The sequence below is a fragment of the Emydura macquarii genome, unplaced genomic scaffold, assembly GCF_026122565.2.
Source record: "Emydura macquarii macquarii isolate MOO-44397 ecotype Brisbane River unplaced genomic scaffold, CSIRO-AGI_Emac_v2 contig_1284, whole genome shotgun sequence".
Classification (NCBI taxonomy): domain Eukaryota; kingdom Metazoa; phylum Chordata; order Testudines; family Chelidae; genus Emydura; species Emydura macquarii.
The window spans coordinates 20,464-31,089 of record NW_027131421.1 but is presented as its reverse complement, the minus strand read 5'-3'; the positions used below and the strand labels follow the sequence as shown (position 1 = coordinate 31,089).

The following is a 10,626-nucleotide window of genomic DNA, read 5'->3' as shown; positions in this document are numbered from 1 at the left end:
TAGCCTGGGTTGGGTGGTTTTGTTTCGGAGGCGAGGGGAATTCGATATGGCCTCACGTTTGCCCTTGTCCTGTTTAATGTTGTACTCAGCACCCTGGGTCGGTTATGGGGCCGGGGGGGGGGGGGGGGGGGGGGATGGATGGCTAGATCGTCTCCACAGTGCCCCCCAGTCCCGCGCAGACCCCTCTCCCTGGTTCCCGGCCCCAGGGCGGCACAGTGGGTGAATCATCTCAGGGCTGGATCATAGCATTTCCACCTCTCCAACCCCCTCCCTGTGCGAGGAGCCCCCAGCCTGTTCCCAGCCCCACAGTCACTTGGCGGGGGGGGGGGGGTCTGGCCACCTTCGCACCTTACCAAGGAAATAAGGAAAGCCCCCCCCCCCCCCCCCTGTTTGCCTACAGCCTGCACCCCTGCCTTGCAGCCCTCTGGCCTGATTCCCGAGTGGGAGCTGGGTCCCCCGGCCCCAGCCAGGTGGGCCCCCCAGAGGCTGAGAATCCAGCTGGGCCTGTCGGTGCAGGGAGCTGCTGGGCTGCCAGGGATGGGGCTGGTGCACAGAGCTGGGAGCAGGGGCCGGGGACAGGGGCAGGGGGCTGGTGTATGCGGTACCTGGGGCTGGGGCCGGGCTGAGCTAAGGGGGGCTGGGGCTGGGTGCAGGGCGAGGGGCTGGGGCTGGGGCCGGGGCCGGTGCCCGGGGCTGGGGGCTGCTGCGTCTGGGGTGCAGCCCGCGGGGCCGGCGAGCAGCAGCGGCTGGTGCAGGCCGGGCTCCCCCTGGCGGCCGCAGCCGGCAGCAGCAGCGGGCGGGGCCCGGCCCGGGATCTTCCCCCCCCCCGATGCCGAAAGCGAAACCGGGTCCGCGCTCGAGCGGGGTCCGGCCGCGCAGCCCGGGGAGAAGCGACAGAGCCGGGGCTGCAGGTACCGGAGCCGGGGGGCAACGGGGGTGCCGCGAGCAGGGGAGAGGCGCGTTGCACCCCTGAATTCCCTCCCCAGGCAGCGCGTCCCCCCCGCAGCATCCCCAGTTTGTTACTGGTGCAAACGGGGCGGGGCCCTCAGCCTGACTGGGGTGTGCTGGGAGCAGGGGTTGCAGGCTAGGAGTTGGATGGGGGCAGGGATGGGGCAGGGAGTGGGGTATGGGGGGTGGATGGGGGGCAGGGGGTGGGGGCTGGGCGGTGGGGGGCTGTGAACACCCTCGATTAGCTGCTCCCCTTCTCTCTCTCTCTGCAGACGCCGCTGCCATGCCGCCGCCCCTCACCCTGCGTCTGGGCGGCCCCCTGCTGCTCTGCGACCTGGCCCTGCTGGCGCTGCTGGCCCGGGGCACCCCCACCCTGGCCCCCCTGGGGCTGCCGGCCGCCTGGCTGGAGGCCGCTGTCCGTTTGCTGGGGCTCTGGGGGGCCTGGGCGCTGCTGGCCCCGGATCGGCCCCCCAGGGCCCTGGCTGCCCTGTGCCTGGTGCCCCCCTGTACCTCACCCTGCGGGGCTGCCTGCCCCTGCCCGACGTGCCCCCCACCCTACTGGCCGGCGCCCCCTGGGCCTGGCTGCTGCTGAGCTATGGGGCGGTGGGGCTGGCCCAGCTCACTTGGGGGGCCCTGGGGCAGAGGGACAGGGCTGGGGGGCCCGGTGCTGAGGACAAGGAGCGGGAGTCCCGGGCCACCCTGCGCCGGCTGGTGGGGCTGTCCCGGCCCGACGTGCCCTTCCTGTCCGGGGCCTTCGTCTTCCTCACCCTGGCTGTGATCGGTGAGTGGGGCGGAGAGGGGCACAGACCCCCCGGGTGGGAAATACAGGGGGCAGGATGCCGTGGCCTCCCCCCGCAATGGGGTTTGTGGGCCTGAGGCTGGATGGGCCCATAGGTGTGATCCAGGGAGGGAGGGTCCTGGGTGGGGCCCTTGCTCTCTCTGGGGCGCTGGTCCCCCCAACCCTGCCCGTGTCTCTGTGGCAGGCGAGACCTTCATCCCCTACTACACGGGCCGTGTCATCGACATCCTGGGCAGCGCCTACGACCCCGACGCCTTCGCCACCGCCATCGGCCTCATGGTCCTGGCCTCCTTCGGCAGGTGAGACCACACGGCCCCCCAGCCCCGGGGAGATCCCCCCAGTGCCCCATGGGCCCCCCAGCCCTGGAAAGACAGCCCCAGAGACTCCCTAGCCTCCAAACTGCCCCCTGGGGCCCCCCCCTGCTCTCAGAAACCCCACCCCTACCCACTTTGCCCTCAAGCCCCTGGGTACTCCCCCTCCCCCCGAGCCCCTGTGGGACCCCAGCCCTGCCTAGCCCCAGGGGTGGTGATTTCCCCACATCACCCCCCGCAGCCCCTCGACAGATGGGAACGTGAGGTCGGTTACAGGATGACCCTTTTAGAAGAACGTCTGTCTGTCTGTCTGTCCGTCCCCCCCAGCTCCCTGGCTGCCGGCTGCCGCGGGGGCTTTTCATGTTCACACTGGCCCGGCTCAACATCCGCATCCGCCCTCCTCTTCTCCTCCCTGGTGCACCAGGACCTGGCCTTCTTCCAGCAGGTCAAAACAGGTGAGTCCCCCCCCCCAAGCTCCTACCCGGCCTCCCTTGGCATACCCTCCCCCCCAGTTTCCCCCTCCACTGGCACCTGCGTCCCCCCTGCAGTGCACCCCCAACCCCCCCGAAACCCCCCAGCACCCCATCATCTCACCCCCTCGGCCACCCGAGATCCTCCCTCCATGCAGCGTTCCCCCCCACACTCCTGGCTCCCTGCAGTGTCCCTGTATCAATGGGGCAGCCCCCCAGGTCCCCCAAGCATTGGGGACCCCTCTTCCCACCCCCCAGGGCAGACCCGCATCTCACCGTGTGTCCCCTCTGCCCCGCTCCAGGCGACCTGACCTCACGCCTCTCCAAGGACACCGGCATGATGAGCCGCTCGGTGCCGGCCAACGCCAACATCTTCCTGCGCAGCTTGGTGAAGGCGCTGGGCCTGTACGGCTTCATGCTGGGCCTGTCCTGGCGCCTGACGCTGCTCACGCTCCTCGAGACGCCCCTCACCATGGCTGCCCAGAACCTCTACGACGCCCGCCGCCAGGTACGGGGTGGGGGAGAACCCCCCCCCCCAGGGTCTGAGACCCAAAGCATTCCAGGGCAGGGGAGAAAGTCCCTTTACGGGGCTCCCCCTCTCTGGGCCCAGAGGGAGCGGCCCTCCAGCCCTTCCCGCAGGGAGAGGAGGCTCCCAGCTCACAGACCCACCATCCCCAAGGTTCCCAGACCTTCCTTTGGGGCGGGGACCCCCCCCAGCTGGTCTCAGCCGCCTGATCCCAGCCGTCAATGCTCCCTGTGTGAGATGCGCTTTGACACTCAAACACGTCTGTGAGTGTCTTGGGGCCGGGGCTGTCACTTCGTTCTGTCTGTGCAGCACCTGACACGGGGTCCTGATCCGTGATGGGGGCGCCCAGAGGCAATTGCAATACACATGCATAATAATTGTAACAGCGAGGCTACGACTTCCATATGGAGACTACTCCAGCGTAGCTGGGCCAGCCTCCGAGTGTAAACACGCCAGCGCGGATGGACGGGGTGTTTCCCTCGCTGTAGGACGGCCACCTCCATCGACAGCCCTTTTCTATCCAAACAGCTGCGTCTACACTGGCCTAGGTCTGCAGAGGGGTTCACAGCCCTGACCATGTCGTTCTGCCAGTGTGACTGCAGGATAGACACAGGCCCAAGGCAAACACCCAGGACCCAGGGAGATGGGCCACCCTTAGAGAGCCTGAAGACGCTCTGTCTGCATAGTTTATGGGGATGGATGGATGGGTGGATGGCTTCTCCCAGCTGCTTACCCCCCAGAGAAAGGTCGGGGTGACTGGGCCGTGGTGTGTACGCACTGTGCGGGGAGCAGCAGGCTAATGAATCTCACAGACAAAGCAGAGCAGAGCCAATGGCTGGAGCAGAAGCGTGATGAATTCGGACTGGAAAGGAGGGGCAGGTTTCACCCAGGGAGGGGCTTAGCCGCTGGAACAGCTGCCCCGGGGACGGGGCGGATTCTCCAGCCCTGGGAGGATCGGGATTTGGGCGGCTCTTTCCCGGAGAGCCCCACCAGCCAGGCTTTGGGGCTGGATGCCGGGGTCCGGGTGCGAGTCGCTGGCCGGGGCAACACAGGAGCCCAGACTCGACGGGCAGGTTGGTCCCTTCTGGCCGTGACGTCTCTGCCTCCCTCCCCGCCCAGGCCGTGCTGAGGGCGATCCAGGACTCCATGGCGCGCTCCAGCGAGGTCGTGCGCGAGTCCATCTCCTCCATAGAGACCGTGCGCAGCTTCGCCACCGAGGGGGAGGAGTCGCGGCGCTACGATGCGGCGCTGGACGAGACCCACCGGCTGAAGAACCGCCGCGACCTGGAGAGGGCGCTCTACCTGCTCTTCCGCCGGGTGAGCCGGGGACCCAGGCGTCCGGGGAAAGAGGTTCATGAACCAGTGAGGGAGCCAGCAAGAGGGGACCCAGACATCTGGGCTGGCAGCTCACAGTCTGGTGGGTGCGGGGGCAGGGGACCCAGCTGGCCAAGGAAGGGGGGTTGCTCTCTGATGAGGGAACCCAGGTGTCCGGGCATGGTAGTTCATGATCCAGCGGCTTAGCTGAGGGAGAACAAGGGACCCAGGTGTCCGGGGAAGGCATTTTGCAGCCCGACAGGTGAGCTGGGGACAGGGAGGGACCTGGGTGTCCAGGAGATGCTGATAGTGAGACGGGGTGAGCTGGGGAGAGGGGACCCAGGCATCCGGGGCTGAGGGTGTTCATTTTAGGTTGGGATGCCCCGTGCCCCCCTCCCTGCTCCCCCCGTGACTCCGTCTCCTCCCCCAGCTGCTGCAGCTGGCCGTGCAGGTGCTGATGCTGTACTGCGGGCACCAGCAGATCCGCGACGGGCTCCTGACCAAGGGCAGCCTGGTCTCCTTCCTCCTCTACCAGGGGGACGTGGGCAGCTACGTGCAGGTGAGGGGCCCTGCGCCCGGACGGGGCCACCTCGACCCGTCCGTCATCCTCTGTCTGTGCGTCCATCCGCACGCCCACCCCCCATCCCTCCAGCTAGCTCTGACGCTCTGCTCCCGCCCCAGACCCTGGTGTACATGTACGGGGACCTGTTGAGCAACGTGGGGGCAGCGGAGAAGGTCTTCGAGTACCTGGACCGGGAGCCGGCTGTGCGCACTGAAGGGAGGCGGGCGCCGGAGTCGCTGCAGGGACACGTCTCCTTCCGCAATGTCTCCTTCTCCTACCCCTCGCGCCCAGACCGCCAGGTGCTAAAGGTACATACAGCAAAGTGACTGCACCCTGTCCCCTGCTCTGGGCCCCTTCACAACCCCAGGGCGCCTGGCCCTTCCCCCTGGGAGGGGATCCCCCAGCTCACAGCCCCTCTGATCTGCAGCCCTCCCTGCTCCCCGTGTGACAGGCGTGTTGATATTCTCCCGTCGTTCCAGGCCGTGTCGTTTGAGCTGCGCCCCGGGGCGGTGACGGCGCTGGTGGGGCTGAACGGCAGCGGGAAAAGCACGTGCGTGGGGCTGCTGGAGCGGTTCTACGAGCCCGAGGCAGGGGAGATCCTGCTGGACGGGGTGCCCATCCGGGAGTACGAGCACCGGTACCTGCACCGCCAGGTGAGGGCAGCGAGAAGCAGGGGAGGGGCCTGGGCTGCCGGCGGGGAGGTGGCTGCGGCTCACTGGGTGTGACGAGTTGAGCAGGTCTCAGCCCCTAATACCGCCCCCTCTAACCTGCAGGTGGCCCTGGTGGGGCAGGAGCCCGTGCTCTTCTCCGGCTCCGTCCGGGAGAACATTGTCTACGGGCTGCGGGGCTGTGAGGAGGAGCAGGTCACCGTGGCAGCCAGAGCAGCCCACGCCTCTGGGTTCATCGCGGAGCTGGACAGCGGCTTTGGAACGGGTGAGTCACCATGGCCTGCGTTGCTGGGGCTCCTGGGAAATATCCCCCCTGCTCTAACCACTAGATCCCACTCCCCTCCCAGAGCCGGGGAGAGAGCCCAGGAGTGCTGACCCCTCCCTCTCTCTCTGACTCGTGCAGACGTGGGGGAGAAGGGCGGGCAGCTCTCAGCGGGGCAGAAGCAGCGGATCGCCATCGCCCGGGCCCTGATCCGCCGGCCGACCGTCCTGATCCTGGACGAAGCCACCAGCGCCCTGGACGTGGAGAGCGAGTGTGCGGTGAGTGGTGAGATCTGAACTCGGAGCCTGGCTGGCCTGGGCATCTCCAGTCTTCATCCTAACACGGCTCTGGTCCTGCCCCTAGATCCGCCAGTCGGTGCTGAGCCGGGGGCTCCGGACCGTGCTGGTGATCGCCCACCGCATGCAGACGGTGGAGAACGCCGACAGGATCGTGGTGCTGGAGGGCGGGGCGGTGGCCGAGGAGGGGACGCACGCCGAGCTGATGGAGCGCGAGGGGCCCTACTACAGACTGGTGCAGAGAGACCTGGCCGAGTAGCCACCGACTCGGGGAGTAGTCCATCGGCATGGCAGCCTTATGATCATCCCCCCCACCGCCTGGCGCAGTGTAAACAGGAGCTGTTTACAGCAGCTGTGATGATTTTATCATTGGGGGTCGCTGGCTTTATCTTGTGCTCAGGTTCAGGGGCTGTCACTGTCCAGGGTGTCCCAGCTGGGGTGTGCACAGGGCTGGTGGAGCAATTTTTATAGTTGGGGGGGGGGGAGGGCCTGAAAACCATTGAAAAAACCCTGCAAACCTTGTATATGAGGGAAACCACTTCAAGCTGAGGGTGCTGCCGCCCCCCCGAGCACCCCTAGTCCCAGCGCCCCTAGACACACATGTGACACGGGCTGGGAGGAGAGGAGGGTTTTGTAAAATAAATTAAAGCAGTGAAACAAGTCAGAGACGAGTCTGAGCGTCCTTGGATGGAAACGGCTGGGGATGGAACCCAGGCGTCCTGGCTCCTAGCCCCTCTCCCCCCGCGCTCTCACCAATAGCAGTTCTTCCTGAACCCTGCTGTGACTAAGCTGCCGAAGCCCAGCCCAGGGCCGGTTGCTGACCGAGGGGGGCGCGGGAGGGACAGATTTGGGGTGAGGAGGCAGGTTGTAGAACAGCTTCTAACCCCAGCCCTGCACTGGGAGGCTGGTCTTGGTGCTCTATAATTACGGCCAGCAGGGGGCGCGCCTGGTGTTTTTGTGCAGGTCCTACACCAACTCTTGGTCCCTTTGCACCTACAAAGCAGCAGCTCCAGGCTCACACTTGTTCTGTCGGGGGGGGGGTGTGTGTGAATGCAGCCGGATCTTGCACTGCGGGGGGGGGCGGGTGAGGTGACGTCACAGGGCCCCACACACCCTGGGGAGGGGCAGGAGGGAGGGGGTTATTCTGCTTCTCCAGGACAAAGGTGCAAACTCCCTCCCTGGGTGCCTAGGCCAGGGACTGCAGCAGGAGGAGCCGACCCAGGGCTGGTCTGTATCTCACTACGCAGCACGGCCGGGAGCCAGGGCCCTGCTCCCCTCGTCCAGGGGCTGCCTCCCAGCGCCACACGCCCCTGCTCAGGACACAAGAACTGGACTGGGGGGGGGAAACCTGGTAACTGCATCTCCTGCACAAGTTCTCACCCCCTGTGACGGCGTCCCCAGGACCAGGGCTCTGGAACCACTGGGGCGCAGCCAGGCAGGACCCTGGTGCTTGGCATTGCCCCCCCCCCGGTCTCCACACACCAACACAGCTGCCCTGACTCTGGCCTCTCAGGCTCCAGCCCCCTGCACCACCCATGAGCCCCCTTTCCAGGATGCTGGGGAGCCCTACGGGCCCCAAATTGCCGGGCACCGACCATGCAGTCAGAAGCGATGCCCAGCCAGCGCAGGAGTCTGAGGGGTTATTAGATCCCAGGGTCACAGCGGAGCCAAGCTTCGCTAGCAGCTGAACTAGGAGTTACAGCAGCGACCACCCAAGGAGCCCCTATCCCTGGGTGCTGCTCCCAGCCCATCCTGCCCCCTCTCAGAGCTGTCCCCTTGCCATGCCCCCTGGGCTGCACCTGCCACGCCCTGTAAGAACTGGTGGGGCCAGGGCGGGAGGGACCAGGTCTGTGTACGTGTGGCCCCGGGGGGGGGGGGCGTTTGCCCTCTGCTGGTCTCTGCAATGATCACACAGCCGGGTCCCATCTCCGACATACATGAGTAATGTGGAGAAACTGAGGCACACCCAGCACTCAAGAGAAAACCCAGGAATCTCTCCACTTTGTCACATCTCCCCCCCCCCCACCCCAAGACCGGCCTGAGCAGGGTCGTCTCAGCCAGTGACCAAGGGACATTTGGGTGTCACAGCATCAGCTATCACATTAGCTCTCCCCGCAGCATGGCCACCGCCATAGCGCCATCCTGGGGGGTCAGATTCTGCCTCACGAGCTCAGCGTTCGCCCCCGTCATCGGGTGTGGCCAGGTCAGAGGCGAGGGCTCCGTGTGCACAGTGACAGGCCGACCAGATACAGCTGCAAGTGCTTGAGAGCCCCCCCATGCCAGGCCCCCCCCCCCCCCAGTCTCTAGGACAGCCTGGCTCTGCTCCTGGGGCAGCAGCCTCTTGCTCCAGTACACCCTGCAGTGCCTCTCCCCCCCCCCCCCCGCCCCCCCAGCATCGGTTTGCATCAGCCCCGCACCCAGCCCTGTCCGAGGCGCCTGTGAGCAATGTAACGGGCTTGTCGAAACCTGGATTGACCAGAAACGGGCCCTGGATCAGAGCACAGCGCCTTCCTGGCCTGGCTTGGGCCAGACCCCCACCCCCTTGTCTGCCCCGCCCCCCCCCCCCCAGGCTAGAGCGCTGCAGTGAGGCGCAAAGCGCTGGTAGTACCCACCCTCCCGCTAAAGGCCTGGGCCTGGTTCTTGGGCTGGGGGACAGGCCAGTCTCTGCTCACCTCCACCTTAGCCAGCTCTGGCTTTAGCCGGCCGCCACCCCACCTTGTGACCCACACTGTAACCTCAGCCATCCTCGCCCTCTGGCAGGGTCACAGGAGCAGCAGTTGGCCCCGTCCAGGATCCCGGCCAGTAGAAGTTCTGCAGCAGCCACTGCCTGGGGCTCTGGGTCCCCTGAGAGTGGGATAGCGTGGGCCGTACAATAGCCTGCGGTGGTGATTCTGGGGACACACCCCCCCCCCCCCCCCCCGCTGTTGCCGGATCCCCTGGCCAATCCTCCAACTCCCTCCCCATTGCACCTTGGCTGGCACCAGATCGAGCCCCCCCCCCCCCATTTCTTTGGGGCCCTCAGCCCCCCACTGCAGAGGAACCCTCGCCATGGGTACCACCATTGGGGGGGGGGGGGGGGTCCAACACCCCCCCTCCCCCCCCCAACCAGGGTCAGGTAGGTATCGGGCACCCACCAGCCTGGGCCCACCACCTCGGGGCGGCCCCGCACTCCCCCACTGAGCTGGTCTGGTGCCCCCCCCCGGGAGGCACTGTGATGCTGCCACTGCCCCCCCCCCTTGCCCAAGGCAGCCGTCTCCTCCTCTGGGGAAGCCCCCCCACCCAAGTAACAATCGGCGGAGTTGGCTGGCCCCACCCGACCTTGAGCCATGGGCATCGCGCCCCCCCCCCCCCACCAGGAACGGCACCGCCGGTCTCGTTGGTCTCGGGGACATCGGTCTGTCCCAGCGTTAGCCGTACCTCACTGGGGGGGGGGGTTCCCCTTCTGGGGGCCCCTTGGTGGCTCCCCTGGGGTGTCCCTGACCTGGCTCCGTCCCCCTTTGGACCCAGTCCATGTCCTGACCCTGTCCCCAAATTCATCAGCCAGCCTGTCTGCAGCCCACAGAGCCTAGACTACTTGTCCCTCAGCCACAGCTGCCGGTCAGCTGCTCTCCTACATCTGCTCCAGACCCACCCCTTCGAAGACGTCCCCCCAGCTGACAGCCCCGGCTCCATGGGCCCATTTGCGGCTGTAATCCCTCTGCAAGGTGGGGGGGTCACCCTGGGGTCGTTTTTTCCAGGATACCTCAGGGATCAGCACAATCCTCAGCAGCAGCCTCCTGGGACCCCTCGTAGCCCCTTGTCTTCACCTGTCCATCCGTCCGTCTGGCCGTCCGAGCATCCCTACAGCTCTTGGCCCCAGGAGGGGGGTTGGGTACTGCAGCCGATCTGCAGGGGCCCTGCTGCCAGTCACACGGCTTCTCACAGGCAGTGGGTGGGCGTCTCTATCCCCTCCCTCCTTGCACGGGGCCAGCAAGCCAGTGTCTATGGGCCCTACAAAGTTGGCACCCCAGAGTCTATTCCCACTCACCGTGGGGGGTTCCCTCTGATGGGGGGGGGGGGCTCAGCCCAGGCTGCAACCCCCATCACCATGAGGAAAAAATGTTTCATGGCTCATGAGATTGTCCGTGTGGGACGAGGGATTGGGGTGTGTGTGTGAGTGTGAGAGAGGGGACCCAGGTTACAAGTTTGTTCTGGGCCTGAAAAACTGATGCTTGGGCCCTGCCCCCAGCCCTGCCTCTCAGCCCCGTCCCGCTCACGCCATCTTTGTTTTCCAGCTCGCCTGCGTTGACAGGGGACGCTGCTCGCTCTGCTCTGTACGGCCCTGGGAGGAACGGCCTTGCAGAGCATTGCCCCGACGTAAGGCCACACGCGCTGCTCGGGGGTCAAGTCGTGGTCTCCTGGTACTGCCCCTCTGAGCCTGCAGCACGCCCGCTTCTCTCTGCGACCTCCCCTCTGCGGGGCCACTGGCCT

The 10,626-nt window shown here is 66.5% G+C and overlaps 1 protein-coding gene across 1 annotated transcript; it reads left to right on the top strand.

Annotated features, from left to right (window-relative positions):
* Positions 1-1,146: 1,146 nt before the first annotated feature.
* LOC137154692 (antigen peptide transporter 2-like) lies at positions 1,147-7,149 on the top strand. The gene is given in 14 exon segments (XM_067550443.1): positions 1,147-1,448; positions 1,451-1,729; positions 1,932-2,046; positions 2,386-2,408; positions 2,411-2,456; positions 2,458-2,513; positions 2,831-3,036; positions 4,174-4,371; positions 4,799-4,927; positions 5,050-5,238; positions 5,410-5,583; positions 5,704-5,863; positions 6,002-6,138; positions 6,224-7,149. Coding segments are annotated over 14 exon segments (2,121 nt in total). The 5' UTR covers positions 1,147-1,231; the 3' UTR covers positions 6,416-7,149.
* Positions 7,150-10,626: the final 3,477 nt, after the last annotated feature.